The following is a 19,794-nucleotide window of genomic DNA, read 5'->3' on the forward strand; positions in this document are numbered from 1 at the left end:
TGGTTCGGCGGGAAAGGAAGAAGCGGAGGGCTTTGAGGCCTTCGTGATGGGGGATGGAGGTGTATAGGGACTGGATATCCATGGTGAAGATAAGGCATTGGGGGCCGGGGAAGCGAAAATCATGGAGGAGGTGGAGGGCGTGGGTGGTGTCCTGAACGTAGGTGGGGAGTTCTTGGACTAAGGGGGATAGGAGCGTGTCAAGGTATGCAGAAATGAATTCGGTGGGGCAGGAGCAGGCTGAGACAATAGGTTGGCCGGGGCAGTCAGGTTTGTGGATTTTGGGCAGAAGATAGAAATGGGCAGTGCGGGGTTGTGGGACTATGAGGTTGGAGGTGGTGGATAAGAGATCCCCTGAGGTGATGAGGTTCTGGATGGTCTGGGAGATGATGGTTGGGTGGTGGGAGGTGGGGCCATGGTCAAGGGGGCAGTAGGAGAAGGTGTCCGCGAGCTGGCGTTTAGCCTCAGCAATATAAAAATCAACTGCTGCTGCGACATTGATCGCCTCAACCTCTCCACCCCTCTCACCCACTCCAACCTCTCACCCTTGCAACGTGCAGCCCTCCACTCCCTCCGCTCCAACCCCAACCTCACCATCAAACCGGCAGACAAGGGAGGTGTGGTGATAGTTTGGCGCACCGATCTTTATATTGCTGAGGATAAACGCCAATTCCCTCCAAGACCCCAAGGGATATCCATCAGAAATTCACCTGCACCTCCACACACATCATTTACTGCATCCACTGCACCCGATGTGGCCTCCTATACATTTGGGAGACAGGCCAGCTATTTGCGGAACGTTTCAGAGAACACCTCTGGGACACCTGCACCAATCAACCCAACCGCTCGTGGCTGAACACTTTAACTGCCCCTCCCACTCCGCCAAGGACATGCAGGTCCTTGGCCTCCTCCATCGCCAGACCATGGCAACACGACACCTGGAGGAAGAGCGCCTCATCTTCCGCCTAGGAACCCTCCAACCACAAGGGATGAATGCAGATTTCTCCAGCTTTCTCATTTCCCCTCCGCCAACCTTTTCTCAGTCCCAACCCTCAGACTCAGCACCGCCTTCTTGACCTGCAATCTTCTTCCTGACCTCTCCGCCCCCACCCCCTCTCTGGCCTATCATTCTCACCTTAACCTCCTTCCGCCTATTGTATTCCCAACGCCCCTCCCCCAAGTCCCTCCTCCCTACCTTTTATCTTATCCTATCTGTCTCTGAGTCCATAATACAATTAAAATCTCCTCCTATAATTGTATGGTGGGCCCCAAAAGCCATCAACTTGGAGAACGTTTCTGTTACAAACTTGAAGGGGTGTGCCGGGGGACAATAAAGATTCTAAATCCCATACTCCTCTCCATTTATTAAGGCTTTGATCAGTATATACCATCCAGATTCATTTTTCATCTGGCTTAAGATTTTAAAAGGAAGATTCTTCCAAATGAGGATGACTACTCCCCTACTTTTTGAGCTAAAAGATTAAAAAAAGGCCTGGTCATATTCACACTGCTGTATTTTTAAGTGCTCTTTGTCAAGTAGATGTGTCTCCTGTAAAAGAGCTATATCAACCCTTTCTTTTTTGAGGTTCGATAGTATCTTCTTCCTTTTGATTGGTGAATTACTCCCCTTGACATTCCAGGTGCACCACCTAAGTGAATAGCTAGCCATGATCATCCAGGCAGGCCCGAGACCCCCCAGGAGGAAGAGCCCCACCAAAAATGCCCTGAGTAAAGACCATGGAAAATTCACAAAAGCAAAAATTCTTTAAGACACTTACACGAATACAATTAAAAACTATTCCGAAGTAAAAAAAAATACAAAACACATTTGAAAGGAGAGTTTCCCCCTTGCTCCCAGGGGGCATAACTACCTATCAGTAACCCCACCATAAACTCTTCTAACTAGTGCCCCGCCCTTGACCCAGGCATTATAAAATGGAGTAGACAAGTTCAAGTGTTCTATAAATCCAAAGTTAAAAGTGAGTGACCCACCCCCGCTCCCCCGCTCCACACCAACACCTGGGTGTGTTTAGCAAACATAATACAAAATATGAATATATAAAACTACAAAGTTACAATCCTGCCAATTATTAGAAAACTAAGTCAGATGACAGAAGAAGAGAACCTCGCCCTTAAAAAAAGGACAAAACAAGCTCCCCTCCCACATAAATTAAATAAGCCGCATGGCCTGTAAAAAGAGAAATCACATAGTGAATAACAAATAAGCCCCCTTCCCTGCCCCCCGGAAAAGATAATAAACAAAAAAGGGATGGAGAAGGTAAGAATGGGTAAACTAGGAGGGGGAAGAAAAGCAAAATCGCTATCCATATGAATGGAACCTTACAGTCTATTTAAGAGAGTCCAAAAATTCTTTCGCCTTTTCCAGAGATCCAAAATTGTATACGAATCCTTCATGGCTGAAGCGCAGCGTTGCTGGGTAACATAAGGAATATTGGATATTTAGGTCTCTTAAGTGCTTCTTCATCCCATCAAATTCCCTCCTCTTGCGGACCACGGCTGGAGACAAATCCTGGAATAACATAATTCTGGAACCCTTGTGCATCATGGCCTGGGGATCCTTCCCAGGACTCTAGAGGCTTCCAGGAGCATCTGCTTCTCTTTATAGCATTGGAGCCGGAACAGAACCGGGTGGGGGTGCTAGTCTGGCCTGGGCCTGCGTATTGCAACCCGGTGGACCCACTCCACCCGTACCTGGCCTAATCTGGACTCCAACTTTAAAATTTCAGGGAGCCATTGCTCCAAAAAAGACTGCGGACTGGCCTTTCTCTTCCCATTCAGGAAGGCCCAGCTACCGAATATTTTTTCAACGACCCCGATTATCGAGGTCGTCAATGTGTTCTTCTAAGGTTTGGACTCGCTGCTCAAGGGCCCGGACCCGGCCCACGGCCGACTCTGCTGCAGCTTCCGAGGTCGCGGCCTTTTGCTCCGCCCCTCCAACGCGTTTTTCGAGTGTTTCAATTTCTCTGCAGCATGATCGAAAAGGACTCCCACCTGGTCCTGGATTCTTCGATGAAGGCTTTGATCCTCTCCTGCAGCTTGTTGATCCCGGAGATCAGGATCAGTTAAGTCCCCTGAGGCGGCTGCGGACATTTCCGCTGTTGCTGGAGGGGGTGGGGGAGGGGTCCCTGCCTGTTGCGAACTTCTGGAATCTTTGCCCTTAGTCATTTTAAGAACAACACCAAACTGTTCAAGTTTGATGCAAAATGACTAAGTGTGCTGGGCAAAAGCTATTTTGAATGAATTAAAGTTGTGGTGAAGGCAGGTGCCCCACTTTGCCCGAGTCTTTGGCAGAGCAGTACAGACTCAGACTTGCTGGGTCGCTGCCATCTTGAATCTCCATGATATTAGCTTTAACAGAATGGTAACATGAACACATTAGTTTTGCAATAATCTCCTTTGTTCACTACTTTGGAAAAAGAAAGCTTGCTAAATTTATGTTCATATCCTCTGACATTAAGTTTGCTGTATAAAATCCTACAGCATTATAATCTTCACTCATCTACTCATTTATCAAATGCTATTATCTGTGACTTTTAATACAATTATTGGATGTCACTGGTTTGGTCAGTATTTATTATTCACCCTTAATTGTCTTGGAGATAGCGGTGGTGAGCTGCAGTTCATGTAGTAGAAAGACACTAACAGAACTGATAGCAACGGAATACCAGGATTTTGATCCATGAAAGAAAGGTGACATATTTCCAGGTCAGGATGGGTGCAAGGTTTTGAGGGGAATTTTGATGGAGTTTCAATGCATTAAATTATAGGTAAAAAAACACTGGCACATAAGAAAACCACAAGTGCAACAAAAGAAAAACTCTTGACAATCCATCACATACGAGCTCTACAACACACTTTAGTCCCCATGCTATCCAAATGTCCATCCTGGTAGTTCTCTCCAATCTCTGCATTTAATCAAGGCCTCAAATACATTGAACATTTTAAGAAAATTGCATTAAAGATTGCACGCCTGTCGAATAGATTTCTTGTTGAGAAAATTTTATATGCACAGCTTCCTGATATAGCCAAGGACAGCATTAGTGTACTTTCCAGACAAAGACAGTTGGATTGAAATGGTTATGATTCACCACCAAACAACAGCAGTCCCTGAAGTCGAGACCTCAGGCCAAAAACAGGACCACCTACATTCAGCTGCTATGCTGTAGCTCAGTGTGATCCTGTCACTGCAAAGGGTGAGCAGTTAGAGTGACATACAGTTCGGCTGCCAGCTGGCTTACAGACAGTGTTTACTCTGGATAAACATTGATCTGTGCTAGAAACCACATAAGGGTATATTTGGCTCTCATGTGTTTTTTAATTCACTCGTGGGACATGGACTAGCTGGGCAGCTTTTATCGCCTGTCCCTAGTTGTCCTTGAGATGGTGAGCTATCTTCTTGAGCCACTGCAGTCCACCTGCACTTGACCCACAGTTCCCACAATAGGGAGGGAATTCCAGAATTTTAACAGTGAAGGAAAGATTATATATTTTCAAGTCAGGATGGTGAGAGGCTTGGAGGGGAGTTTGCAGGGGGTGGTGTTCCCATCTATCTGGTGCCCTTGTCCTCCGAAAAAAAATGGTCATGGGTTTGGAAGGTACTAGTTTAGGATCTTTGGTGAATTGCTGCAGCGCACCTTGTACATAGTACACACTGCTGCTACTGAGCATTGGTGGTGTAGGGAATGGATGCTTGTGGATGTGATGCCAATTAAGTGGGCTGCTTTGTCCTGGATGGTGTCAAGCTTCTTGAGTGCTGTTGGGGCTGCACTCATCCAGGCTATTGGGGAGTATTCCATCACACTCTGTCTTTTGCTTTGTTGATGGTGGACAGACTTTGGGGAATCAGGAGGAGAGTTAATCATCTCTCACCTGCTCTTGTTGCCATTGTATTTATGCGGTGGGTCCAGCTGAGTTTCTGGTCAATGGTAACCCCCAGGATGTTGATACTGGGGGATTCAGTGACCATTGGATGTCAAGGGGTGGTGGTTAGATTGTCTCTTATTGGACATGGTCGTTGCCTGATATTTGTGTGATGCGAATGTCAGCCCAAGCCTGGATATTGTCTAGATTTTGTTGCATTTGAACATGGACTGCTTCAGTATCTGAGAAGTTGCAAATGGTGCTAACATTGTGCAACCAGCAGTAAACATCCCTACTTCTGACTTTATGATGGAGGGATGGTCATTGATGAAGCAGCTGAAGATGGTTGGGCCTAGGACATGACCCTGAAGAACTCCTGCAGAGATGTCCTGGAGCTGAGATGATAGACCACCAACAATCATGAGCATCTTGCTGTGTGCCAGGTATGACTCCAATCAGTGGAGAGGTTGCCCCTGATTCCCATTTATTCCCATTTAGCTAGGGCTTCTTGATACTGCGCTCAGTCGAATGTGGCCTTGATGTCTAGGGCTGTCCCTCTCACCTCACCTCTGGAAATCAGCTCTTTTGTCCATGTTTGAACCAAGGCTGTAATAAGGTCAGGAGCTAAGTTACCCTGGCGGAACCCAAACTGGGCGTCACTGAGCAGGTTATTGCTGAGTAGGTGCTGCTTGATAGCAGAGTTGATGACACCTTCCATCACTTTACTGATGCTGGAGAGTAGACTGATGGGGTAATAATTCACTGGGTTGGATTTTCCTGCTTTTAAGGAACAGGGCATACTTGGGCAATTCTCTACATAGTCGGGTAGATACCAGTGTTGTAACTGTACTGGAACAGCTTGGCTAGGAGAGGTAAAAATAATGACTGCAGATGCTGGAAACCAGGTTCTGGATTAGTGGTGCTGGAAGAGCACAGCAGTTCAGGCAGCATCCAAGTAGCTTCGAAATCGACGTTTCGGGCAAATTCTGTAGGAACGTTGTCAGGGCCCATAGGCTTTGCAGTATCCAGCCTCCAAGCATACCTTAAACTGACGTAGAGTGAACTGAATCGGCTGAAGACTGGTACCTGTAATGGTAGGGACAACAGGTGGAGGCTGAGATGGATCATCCATTTGGCAATTCTGGAGGAAGATTGTTGTGAATGCTTTAGCCTTACCTGTTGCACTGATGTGCTGGGTTCTTCAATTATTGAGGATGGGGATATTCTCAGGTACGCCTGTTGTCGCTCTTGGCATATCCTCCTGCGATCTCTATTAAAGCATGATTGATCCCCGGCTTGATGGTAATGGTTGAGTGGGGGATATGCTGGGCCATGAGCTTACAGATTGTGCTGGAGTACAATTCTGCTGTTGATGACCCACAGCACCTCATGGATGCCCAGCCTTGGCTGGCTAGATCTATTTCAAGTCTGTCCTATTTAGCACGGTGATAGTGCCACACCAGAAGGTTATTCTCAATGTGAAGGTGGGACTTAATTTCCACAGTGATTGTGCGGTGGTCACTCTTACAATACCATCACGGACACATGCTTCTGTAGATTGGTAAGGATGAGGTCAAGCATGTTTTTCCCTCTTGTTGGTTCCCTCACCACCTACTGCAGACCCTGTCTAGCAGCTACGTCGTTTAGGGCCCGGCCAGCTCGATCAGTAATCGATAAAATGTGGAGCTGGAAAGGTGCACCAGGTCAGGCAGCATTGGAGGCGAAGGAATATTGACGTTTCGGGTCAGGACCCTTCATCAGGATTCAAAATGAGGCCCTGACCCGAAATGTCGACTTTCCTGCTCCTTCGGTGTTGCCTGACCTGCTGTGCCTTTCCAGCTCCACATTTTATCGACTCTTATTTCCAGCATCTGCAGTCCTTACTATCTCCAGCTGGATCAGTAGTGATGCTGCCAAGCCGCTCTTGGTGGTGGACATTGAAATCTCCCACCCAGAGTACATTTTATGCTCTTGCCACACTCAGTGCTTTCTCCAAGTGCTGCTCAACATGGAGGAGTACCAATTCATTGACCAAGGGAGGACTGTATGTGCTAATCAAAAGGAGGTTTTCTTCATAGAATCCCTACTGTGTGGAAACTGGCCCTTTGGCCCAACATGTCCACACCGACCCTCCGAAGAATATCCCACCCAAACCCATTCCCCTACATTTATCCCTAACCTATATATCCCTGAACACTATGAGCAACTTAGGATGGCCAATTCATGTAACCTACATATCTTTGGATTGTGGGAGGAAACCCAGGCAGACACGGGGAGAAAGTGCAAAGTCCACACAGACAGTCGCCTGAGGCCGGAATCGAACCCGGGTCCCTGGAGCTGTGAGGCAGCAGTGCTAACCACTGAGCCACCGTGCCATTTCTTGCACATGTTTAACTTGAAGCCATGAGACATCATGTGATCCAGAGTCAATGTTAAGGAGTCCCAGGACAACTCCCTCCTTACTGTCTATCACTGTGCCACCACATCTGCTAGGTCACACTGGCTGGTGGGACAGGACATATCTAGGGATGGTGATGGTGGTGTCTGGGACAGTGTAAGGTATGATTCCGTGTGTATGACATGGCAGCCTGTTGCTTGACTAATCTGTGAGACAGCTCTCCCAACTTTGGCACTAGCCCCCAGATGTAAGTAAGAAGGACTTTGCAGGGTTAATCGGTCTGTTTCTGCTATTTTCTATTCCTGTGCCTAGGTGGTCTACCAATTTCATTTCTTTGTTGAGTTGTAGGGTTCACCGCATTGATAAAGATGTGCAGGTTAGGTGGATTGGCAATGCTAAATTGCCCATAGTGTCCAGCGATGTGTAGGCTAGGTGGATTAGCGTTGGGAAATGCAGGGTTACAGGGATAGGCTAGGGAGGTGAGTCGGGGTGGGATGCTCTTTGGAGGGTCGGTATGGACTTGTTGGGCCAAATAGCCTGTTTCCACACTGTATGGATTCTAAGATAATAGAGACAATAAAAGCTATCAGAGGAAGATCTGACTGAGATATTTAGTCACTGTGATGTAGGGAATTGGCAGACATGAAACGCAGCTGATGAAGTTCTATTCCGACCAAGCACTGTTTACTCACCAACACAATTCTTCCCATCGGGTGGCAGCTCATAGCCATCCTGACACAGGCACTGGAAGGAGCCGATACTGTTTATACACTGCCCATTTCTACAGACCTGACCAATCTGAGTCGAGCACTCATCGATATCTAAAAAGAGGAGTAAAGAAAATGATATTCTCCTTTAAAACGGGAATTTTAAAAACTGGTTATGAAACTGAGCAATGTGAAGAAACAGGAATTTTTAAAAAATTCTGAGGCGACTAAAATATAAAAACAATATCATTACCAAGATGGAAGAAACATTTTGGGATTATATTAGACAAATGTAACATGTCGACAATTGACTGCCTTTTAAAATCTAATTGTTGCCCTAATCCTGCCCAATCCCATCTCACTCCCTACTCTTTCCAACCATGCTCCTGCATTGTGAAACTAGTTCTCTCACATCTTATATTGCTCCACAGGAAGAAAGATGGTGTTAATTATACAGGGAATAATTACACAGTGATCTTTTAAAGTATACAGCAATAGGTAACATGAATGGTGTGTATGGTAAGCTCATACCCATTCTGGTAGCAGGATGTTTGAGCAACAAGGTCCAATGTACAGCAAAACAACAGTAGGCCATTCAACCCCTCAAGACTAATGTGCCACACAAACAGAAAATTCCAGAATGTCTCAGCAGGTCTGGCAGAAGTACTTGCAGATCTGCTGAGTTTCTTCAGCATTTTCTGTTTTCTTTCAGATTTCCAGCACATAGAGTTATAGAAATGTACAGCATGGAAACAGAACCTTCAGTCCAACCCGTCCATGCCGACCAGATATCCCAACCCAATCTAGTCCCACATGCCAGCACCCGGCCCATATCCCTCCAAACCCTTCCTATTCGTATACCCATCCAAATGCCTCTTAAATGTTGCAACTGTACCAGCCTCCACCACATTCTGTGGCAGCTCATTCCATACATGTACCACCCTCTGCGTGAAAACGTTGCCCCATAGGTCCCTTTTATATCTTTCCCCTCTCACCCTAAACCTATGCCCTCTAGTTCTGGACTCCCCGACTCCAGGGAAAAGACTTTGTCGATTTACCCTATTCATGCCCCTCATAATTTTGTAAACCTTGATAAGGTCACCCCTCAGCCTCTGACGCTCCAGGGAAAACAGCCCCAGCCTGTTCAGCCTCTCCCTGTAGCTCAGATCCTCCAACCCTGGCAACATCCTTGTAAATCTTTTCTGAACCCTTTCAAATTTCACGACATCTTTCCGATAGGAAGGAGACCAGAATTGCACGCAACATTCTAACAGTGGCATAACCAATGTCCTGTACAGCCGCAACATGACCTCCAAACTCCTGTACTCAATACTCTGACAGTAAAGGAAAGCATACCAAATGCCTTCTTCACTATCCTATCTACCTGCGACTCCACTTTCAAGGAGCTATGAACCTGTACTCCAAGGTCTCTTTGTTCAGCAACACTCCCTTGGACCTTACCATTAAGTGTATAAGTCCTGCTAAGATTTGCTTTCCCAAAATACAGCACCTCACTTTTATCTGAATTAAACACATGTAGTGTTTTGTTTGTATTTGAGCCTGTTCTGCCATTCAATAAGACCATGATGATGTGATCTAAATCCATATACCTACCCACCTTCATCCTATAACCTTTAATATCCTTCATTAACAAAAATCTATCAAGCTCAGATTAAAGATGAACAATTGATATCACACCAATTGTTAACTGCCAAAGAAAATAGAAAACCTCTACAAATATTTGTGAGGAGATGTGTTTCCGAATTTCAGTCCTGAAAAATCTTGCTCTGGCTCCTTGCAATGTTACCCTTGAAGTCCAGGTATCATTCCGACCAAGCTCCTTGGCACTCTGTCTTCCTCAAATAGTGCTCAAAATTTCTCACGTACTCTCAATGTTACCCGACTAGGAGCTTATATTACTGAACAGCAAATTCGACCCCTCTGTACTTTGTTTAAACACCTTTCTTATTATTTGAAGACTATTTATATAATTTTAACATATCTGTACTCCCCACTGTACTTTGACTCTCTACACCTTCTTGCTTTTGGAAAATACCGTTCTATTCTTTTCAGATTTCGCATTTGCTTACATTGAAATCTATTTGTCACAGTTCTGTCCATGCACTAACCTCGGAAGATCTCTTTGTACTTTTATGCTTCCACCTGTACTACTAACAATGCCAACTATTTGCGTCTTCCACAAATCTGGATATGTTGCTTTCTATTCCATTACCTAAGTCAGTGAATTATCGAGGCCTTACAGAATAGAGTATCTGCCCAAATCTCGTGGGCAATTTCACCACTATCAGTTTTCCAGGGGGTCCTCATTTTCCTAACATAATTGTAAAAAGGTTGTTTGTTGAATTTGATGTAGCTTTGATATTTGAAATTTAACTTGTGGTGTATGCTGTTCTGTGCCATGCTAATGGATGATCTGTGAATTTTGTTTTAGGGTCCCTGGGCTCTAGTGGGAGGTTCCTGGGCTCTATTTTGATACTGTAACAGAATGAAGCTTTAGTGTGAGGCTAGGTGGTGTTTAGTGTTCAGGAATATTCACCAGACTGACGTTGTTTCCCTTACCCATGCAATCGTTGTTGTGGGTGAGGTCAAATCCAGGGAAACAGAGGCAGTTGTAAGATCCAACGGTGTTCTTGCAGGTTCCATTCCCACAGGGCTGCCGGTCACACTCATCGATATCTACAACACAAACACACAGCTGGCTCACTCACCATCTGACACTCGATGAGCAGACGGGCTCTCAATGACGCTATCAGCCGGCATATTTGCAGAGTAGAGACATTGTCATGTAACACAGGATGGGTGGCTAGCCAAATGCATAATTTTGAGTTGTCCCCCATTACATGCTGGATAAGGAAAGCCTCAGCCAGTCTGTCCACCCATCAGAGCACACCCCCATGGATGGTGTTATCTCCTGCTCCCCCTCTCTCCAGTGAAACTCTTTCCTGGCTCATCCTCCAAAACTCCAACCCTAAAGCCCCGTCCTCCAATTCCTTGTCTTACCAAATCCTCAGACTCGCCTCTAAATCCACCAACTTCTCCTTGGCACTGTCTGTATTCCGAGCAGCAGCAGATTTCAGGCTGTGTGGACCAGCTATCAGAGTTCAAGGCCTTTCCCTAACAGATAGAAATCCCATCCTTATTTGGTTACAGCTGACCCCCAACTTGTGGTCACAGTGGGGCAGCCTGCTTTCTGGAAGCCATTCAACTTTTCAACCAGGAAGACAAGCAGCATGACCCTTAACCCCTGTTAGATCCAGCCCTCTGAGCAAATGAAGATGTGAGATTTCTCACCCATGCACATTGTCTGGTCAGCTGTTGCTTTGAACCCATTGTGACAAAGACACCGATAACTTCCTTCTGTGTCAATGCACTCTCCGTGGCTACACACATTGGGGATCTCCTGGCATTCATTACGATCTGTTAGAAAAAGACATTGGAAGAAAGGATTTTAAACCACATCTGCAGAATGAGGAGCTACAAACCACACACAGGACAGGAGATCTGTCCAGCCTATTCATATGGACAGGGAGGTCTGTACTTATTATCCACACAGATGAGGAGGATTGTACACAACCATCCAGAGGGACAGGAGTCTAGATTAGAGTGGTGCTGGAAAAGCACAGCAGGTCAGGCAGCATCCGAGGAGCAGGAAAATCAACATTTCAGGCAAAAGCACCATCCCTGATGAAGGACCTGCTGTGCTTTTCCAGCACCACTCTAATCTAGACTCTGATCTCCAGCATCTGCAGTCCTCACTTTCGCCATCCAGAGGGACAGGCTGGATTGAGCACTCCTTTCCCCAACCACCTGCCAACAGACTGAACTCACCCTGATAGAGTGACAGAGAAAAATATCTCAGTAATAAGTTCAAGAAGTATGAGGTGCACTGGGGGCACTCTAACCTCTGGATAAATGAAACACGATGAGATCCTACATTTTCAAACCCAATATCATTTCCTATTTAGCATTTTGAAAACCAGCTGTAGAACTGGAGGGATCGGCAACATTCTTCAACAGACGTTGACAACTAGTGGGCAAAATATCAGACACTACTCACCCACACAGGCTCCACTCAGTGACAGTTTAAAGCCCGGGGAGCACTCACAGCGGTAACTGCCTGGGATGTTGATACAGTCGGCATTCCGCTGACACAGGTTATCTCCATTGGTGCACTCATCAATATCTAACCCAAATCAACAGGCAAAGAGAGGGTTTCAATATTCTTCATTAGAATGTCAGGACATAACTTGTCAATACGGCAAAATGAATATATCAGAAGAGGAATGCAGTGATAAGGTAACTGCCTACCTTCACAGATCAGGAACACATTGTTGTAGCTGAAGCCCATTGGACACTCACAGCGGAAATTACCGATTTGGTTGATACAGACGCCATTCGCACAAATGCCTGGGATTTCCCGACACTCGTCAATATCTGCACATGAAATATACATATAAGCTGAAAATTATCCCTAACCTTGCTCAATTACAATCCTGTAAACAACAGGCTTCCAAACCCACCGTGTCCACTACGCTGACAGGTTATGTGGCTCAGCCCAATTCCCATCAAAAAATAACTGAAATCAATCTGCCTTTTTGTTGAAAAAGAACAATTTTCCTTTAAGAACTCCATTCTAATTTAACCTTAAAATGTTGAGCAAATTTATTTTCACACTGATCTGCCTTTTTATAATTAATATTTCATGCCCAAAATTCAGAAATGCTTTGTTGATTATATTTAGAATGCTCGAGTAGAGCACCTGAAGGGTCATTTAAAACTCCATATGATGTGTATCGAATCAATGCAGCGCTCTGAAAGCTCATGATTTCAAATAAACCTGTTGGACTATAACCTCACGTAGCGTGACTTCTGACTTTGCCCAAACCAGTCCAACACTGGCATCTCCACATCAAATTAAACTCAACTCTGAGAACCGGGGACTCAGAAACAGACTGCAGGTAATGTTTGTCTCAGGGGTGTTTTTTATAAAAAGAGGACATTGCTGCACATTACAACAGGCATTGTTATGAGCCTATGAACCCATTGATTGCACTATCTATATTATACCTGCCTTGTATTGGAAAGAGGAAGAACCGAGATGATAGAACATTAAGAAGCGACTGACTGAAAGAGTATGGCACAGAGTGGCCAGATTCTAACAATCCCTTCGACATTAAATCCCAACCTAACAATATGGACTGATTTGCGAGTTAACTTGCTCAGACTCCATTGCAAATATCAACAAATAATATTGCTGATATATCTTCCAGTTACTTTTAATATCAAAAACATGATGGAACTAATTTCAGTTTGCATTGTCCATGACTATTCCAGAGGTGCAGCGACAGTTACAGATCCTGACCATGGAAAAAAGCAATGGATACTCACCAACTGGTTTGCCCGTATGGATATCAATGATGAAGCCAGGAGCCTGATTCCCACACAGGAGTTGATAGTGAGCTGAAGGAGAAATTTCAGTCAGTCATCATTTTACCCCATCATTTACAGTCAGCATACACTTAGCACTTCACCTCATGTGCATGTTGAAAAGGTAGTTTCATAATAGACAATGCACAATCTACATTCACCTCTGATCCTGTCATTACTTTTCACCTCAGTTTATCCCAGAGGGAGTCATTACATAAAATCATCAACATTACCACGTCCAAATGACCACTGTCCATCAACTGACCATAATTGCCTACAGACTGTCACTGCCAACTGACCATCCACTGCCCACACACTGACCATCACCATCCACCCACTGACTGTCACTGTCCACTGACCATCACTGTACACGCATTAACTATCACTGCCTGCCCACAGGTCATCACTGCCACTGACCATCCACAGCCCATCCACTGCCTGTCACTGTCCACCAACTGACCATTACCACCATCCAGACTGTCACTGCCCACTGAATGTCACTGACCATCCACTGCCCATTGACCATCACTGCCCACCCACTGATAATCACTGCCCACCCATTTACCACCACCATCTATTGACTGTCACTTCACACTCACTGTCACTGCCCACTGACAATCAGTGCCCACCCACTGACCCTCCCTGTCCACCCACTGACCCTCACAGTTCACCCACTGGCTGTCACTACCCACTCAGCATCAGTACTCATCAAATGACACTCACTGTCGACGCACTAACCATCACTATCCACCCACTGATCCTCACTGTCCACCCACTGAATGTTACTGCCCACTCACTGACCATCACCAGCATCCAGACTGTCACTGCCTATTGACAATCACTGTCTGCCCACTGACCATCACAGTCCATCCACTGACCGTCACTGCCCATTGCCCATCACTGCTCACCCACTAACCATCCACTGACCATCACTAACCACCCACTGACCATTACAGCCCATTGACTGTCACTTCCACCCACTGACCATCACTGACCACCCACTGACCCTCACAGCTCATTGACTGTTACCATCCACTCACTGACCATCACTGCCCACTCACTGACTATCACTGCCTGCCCACTGACCATCCACTGACTATCACTGCCCACCCACTGATTGTCACTGCCCATGTACTCATCCTCACCATCCACCCATTGACCAATGTCCAACCACTGACTGCCACTGCCCACTGACCGTCACTGTCCACCCACTGACCATCACCACCATTCAGACTGTCACTGCCCACTGAACACAGCACTGACCATCCACTGACAGTGATTGCCCACTGACCATCGCTGCCTGCCCAATGACCGCCATCACCTACTGACCATCCATACTCACCCACTGACTGTCACCATCCACCCACTGACTGTCACTGCCCATTGACCATCAGTGCCCACCCACTGACCTTCATCGACCACTCACTCACTGTCACTGACAACCCACTGACCACCCACTAATCCTCATAGTCCACCCACTCACTGTCACTGACCATCCACTGTCACTGCCCACTGAGCATCAATACTCACTAAATGACACTCACTATCCACCCACTAACCATCACTGCCCACCCACTGAACCTTACTGTCCACTGACCATCAGTGCCTACCCATTGACCCTCACTGCCCAACCAACTGACCCTCACGGCCCACCCACTGACCATCACTGTTCACCCACTGACCATCACTGTTTACCCACTGACCATCACCACCTATTGACCATCACTGACCACCCACTGACCATCACTGCCCACCCCTTCACTGTCCATTGACCATCATTACTCACCCACTGATGGTCTCTATCCATCCACTGACAATAACTGACCCATCCCAATGACCGTAACCATCCACCCACTGACTGTAACTACGCACTCACTGACTGTCACTGACCCCTCCCATTGACTGTCACCACTCACTGACTGTAACCACGCACTAACCATCACTGCCCACTGACCATAACCATCCACCCAATGACCATCACTGTGCACTCACTGACCATCCCTGCCCACCCACTGACCGTTACCATCCAGTAGAGGGCTTTTGTTAAAATATAGATTTTAAACCTATGCCCCTGACTCCACAGCACGATATCTTTTCCACTCACATGTAGCTGGCGTGGGACAGGGCTCACATGGCTTATTCCATCCCTTGCCCACGTTGTATGAGCAGCAGCACATCTTCTTGGTCATGTTGAAGGAGAGTTCATTCTCACATGTATCGTTGAAGTTGCGGTAACAGACACTCTTCCTCATATCTGCCACAATTCAGAACAGAAAGACGTTTAAATGTGCCTGATAAATATAAACCTCACTCCATTGAATGCAGCTTATATACAAACAGACCAGCTGAAACCAATATTCTAAATTGATTGACAGGTATAACGCTGGCTGAGATAATGGTGATTTTCACATGGTCAGGGCGGAGGGGACTGCAGTGAGGTGAGGCTGAAAAATAGAATTGATTCCATGGTTGCACCTTTCCATCCTTCTCTCCTTCTTTATGAAGCCTGTTAAAAACGTACCTCTTTGTTCTAGTTTTGGTTGCCTATCTTAATATTTTCTTTCGTAAGTTGGTGTCAGATTCGAGTTTGTTGGCCCGAATGTGTTGGGTCAGTTTTGCGACATTATTAATATAGGTTATTGCTGTCATTGTCTCAATGGGCCTTCACCCTCAACACAAGCCTTTACTGAAGCCATTTCCTGAGGTCAGGCTCAATTGATTTTCCTTAGACATGTAAACTTGAATCATATCATGAAGGAGGCCACTTGATCCATTCTATCCACACTAGCTTTCTGCACATCACTCTTTCCCAGGAACACTGTGAATTTTGTTTATTCAGCATCACGCACATTCCCTGCTGCTTTGGTAAAGCTGCTGGAAAACAAGTTTCTAACTTTCTACCGTCACTTTTGTTCATTTAAAACACCCTGTCTTGGAATGTATGGGAAATAACCGACACTTACAATGAAAACCCACAACCGACAGTTTATGTCTCTGTCTGACTTTGCTGCTGGCCCAGAGCCATACAAAATTGGGAAGAAGGAAAGAGGAAATTCTATCCTAAAACTGCTTAGAAAGGAAAATCCGAGGACCACATCTGTGGTACAATCTATATGGAAATGGATGTATAGTTGTTTATAAGAGATAGACAAATGGGAGTAACTGCTAGATGGGGGAGCTTGTCATATAGAAGTGCCCACTGTAAGTGAAAATGATATACAAATCTGCACTATTTAAGACTGTTCAACATCAAATAAAATCATAACCATATTGGAATGAGTGCTCTATGTTAACGAAAACTATATAGGGCTGTCCATTTTATAGCAATGATAGACATTTCCCTCTCTCTACCTCCTACCCTCTCTCTCCTTCTTCTCGCTCCTAAACCTCTACTCCCCTCTTCCTCTTAGTGCAGAAATGATTGCTTTAATAAGTGAATGCTATGAATGAGCACTCATTGATATTGCATGCTATATATAACTAAACATTATTATGTAAGAGTGAGCATTATATATGTGGACAATATAAAAATGCCTACAATATCCAAATTCGCACTATAGAGGGGAACCTTGATTACCCGAATACCAATTATCTGAAGATCGGATTATCCGAAGGAGATCTCGAGATCCCGACAAAAATATTACATCAAACTAGTATGTCCAACACTGATCGTGTCTTTTGTTTACAGTGATTAAATGTGCTGCCAAGAACAGTCCTGGACTGATGGGAGCATAGGCACTGTCTCTAATGACTGACCTCCCACCCTCCCTCTCTCTCGTCCCATACTTTTCCTGGAGTTCTACATAGGGGTGTACCCTAACCCCCCCTTCCCCAGATAATCTCTCCAATGTTGTCCATTACGGGGCAAGGGTGGAACCTGTCAAAAGGTTACAGTAAAAGTGTGTGTGTGTGTGTGTGTGTGTGTGTATGCACTATTTGGAGACTCACTCCCCCCCACCAGCAGCAGTCTTGTTGTTGGTGTCCAGTCCGGCTGCCCTGGAGAGGGGGTGGGGGCCCATAGGGGTCACATGGTGGTTGGGGGTGGGGGCGGTGTTGGGGCAGATGGGAGAGCGCTGTGTTGGGGTGGATGGGAGCGGTGTTGGACGGGGGGGGTAGTGTTGATGGTGGGTTGGGGGCAATGTTGGATGGGGTTGGGGGTGGGCGAGCCCCCAGAGGAATGGCACTGAATCGATTAACCGAATAATCAATTATCCGAACGAAATAGTGTCCACCCATCTCGCTTGGATAACCGAGGTTTCTCTGTATATGACTGAGCGTTCCAGGTAAATGAAAGGGGTGTGTCGGATGTATACAAGTGAATGCTGGGTAGGAAGCAGCACCGTGCTGGAGGGTTCACATGACACACAAAAAATGGACAACATGTACTTGTAAAGTGTGCATCATGCACCAGGTCACCTTTTATACAGGTACGTGTTACCTGTGAAAAATGGTAGGCTGTCCTTTTATACTTGCGATCATTAGGTATTAATAATGTCAACAACAAGCTGATTTATATGGAACAAAGAGATGTGGTTAGCTTGAGTTAATGATATACTGCAGCTCCCCTGTGTCTGGATTTATAATATATTAGTGGTTTTTGAGAAGACTCTCTTTCGAAGAGGTCTGATAGTTTACATAGTTTTAGCACTTGAAGCACTATCTTGTATGGTACAGAATTTATACCATAGTTCCATACTTAGTTCCATACTTGTTTTGAATTGCATACTGAGTATGTCATTGCTGTTGCTGTGCAGGAAGCTGATCCAAAATCTCTTAAAGTTTTGATTCTTGTCAGTTATCGTAATTTTTATAAATCATCATATTCTCTGTAATATCTGAACATGCTGAGCTCCAGTTTCTTACCCATACAATTGTTTCCTCCATTGACTTGCATGTACTCCGGAGGGCAGACACAGGTATAGTTGCCCAAAGTATTGTAGCATGTTCCAGGTCCACAGATTCCAATGTGAGTGGTGCATTCATCGATATCTGAATAAAGATATCCAATAAAATCAATCAAATCCCATTAATAGAAGACAACCAGAGAGAAGAGCTTTATGAAATGTAATAGATGTGGTGTATATGGTTTTCAATATGTAGTAAGTCAAGTGTAAGAGAGATAATTGACAAACATGTAGATAACGTGGCCAAGAGAAAAAGGAACGTAATGAATTTGTGGTAAAAGATTGCTTCTTAGAACAGACATGGTATTCCACAGGCCATTCTTATCTACTCTATGTAACAAGTTTGAAGCAATTTTTAGAAATTGAAGGATTACTGTTGAAATGCACTGAAAGACATGTTTCTGTTGGCGTGTTACAAATATGTGGAACATTGTGACGGATTCCAGCAAGCTGTAAGCAGGTCAACAAAGATTGGCACATACATGTAGTTACACTTCAATGCGATTAATATGCTTTGAAGTAGTGATGCGGGAATGAGATACATCTGAAAATGTAAAGATTTAAAATGGAGCTGTAGAGTGGACGTTTCTTAATTTGGAGATGCACAGGTTATTAAAAGTACAATCCAAGTAGGTAAGGCTGTAAAATGAACCTGAAACATTAGAATAACGAAGCAAAGTTCTGTTGAATCCATAGGATATTATTATGTTATAAAATTAATGGAAGAGATGCAGCATTGATTCATTAGACCAGTTCAGAGACACCTTTGAAGAAATAGTACTTTCTTCAAGCTTGAGAAGATTTGGCAGTCATCTGAGATGGGGTTTTAAAGTTTAAGGAAAAGACTAAGATAAATAGTGACAGTAGTCAAGAAGACAGATAAGAGGACTAACATTTAAGATGGACATGAAATGAATTCATGATATTTTAAAAAAATTTACAAAGGGTAGTCTTAATGTGAATGACAGTACCACAAGCTATTGTTGGATCAGAGGCCATCACCTTCCTTTAAAAAGCTTTTGAAGGTAAAAAACATTCAATTTATTTTCAAAATTTGTGCTCATCTGGAGACTGAGAATCAGGAAAAAGAGATAACTAAAGTCTCTTAGGAACGTGAGCTTAGGAATAGACAGGATAGAAGAGATTAGAGCAAATAAATTAACAAGTACAGAGAATGGAACGCAAGAGCGAGAGTGTTCAGAAGGGACAGATAGACAAGAAAGTTCAGGTCAAGAGACAGGGAGAAATGCAGAGACATAGGTTTACAGTAAGAGATCAAGAGAGTTTGGGTTAGATTGGAAAATAGGGAAAACAGACTGAGGTTAAAATGAGACTGGGGAAAACAGGAAGGGTAAGATAGGGGAGAGAGTAGGAAATTGGAGCAATGGATTTAAAATATCTACATTCCTTTACCTTTAGTTAAATGGTGTACTTAGCTCCATATACAAACTCAAGTCAG

The 19,794-nt window shown here is 44.9% G+C and overlaps 1 protein-coding gene across 1 annotated transcript in view; it reads right to left on the reverse strand.

Moving 5' to 3' along the window:
- Positions 1-19,794, reverse strand: part of fbn2b (fibrillin 2b) — a 401,753-nt gene that overhangs the window by 50,680 nt on the left and 331,279 nt on the right. The window contains exons 40-47 of the mRNA XM_072593951.1: positions 18,295-18,420; positions 15,536-15,685; positions 13,393-13,464; positions 12,313-12,438; positions 12,062-12,187; positions 11,296-11,421; positions 10,564-10,680; positions 7,969-8,097 (exon numbers count right to left, since the gene is read on the reverse strand). Coding sequence (XP_072450052.1) covers positions 7,969-8,097; positions 10,564-10,680; positions 11,296-11,421; positions 12,062-12,187; positions 12,313-12,438; positions 13,393-13,464; positions 15,536-15,685; positions 18,295-18,420 — 972 coding nt within the window. The remainder of the gene's footprint in view (positions 1-7,968; positions 8,098-10,563; positions 10,681-11,295; positions 11,422-12,061; positions 12,188-12,312; positions 12,439-13,392; positions 13,465-15,535; positions 15,686-18,294; positions 18,421-19,794) is intronic.

The sequence above is a fragment of the Chiloscyllium punctatum genome, chromosome 24, assembly GCF_047496795.1.
Source record: "Chiloscyllium punctatum isolate Juve2018m chromosome 24, sChiPun1.3, whole genome shotgun sequence".
NCBI classification, from domain to species: Eukaryota; Metazoa; Chordata; class Chondrichthyes; order Orectolobiformes; family Hemiscylliidae; genus Chiloscyllium; species Chiloscyllium punctatum.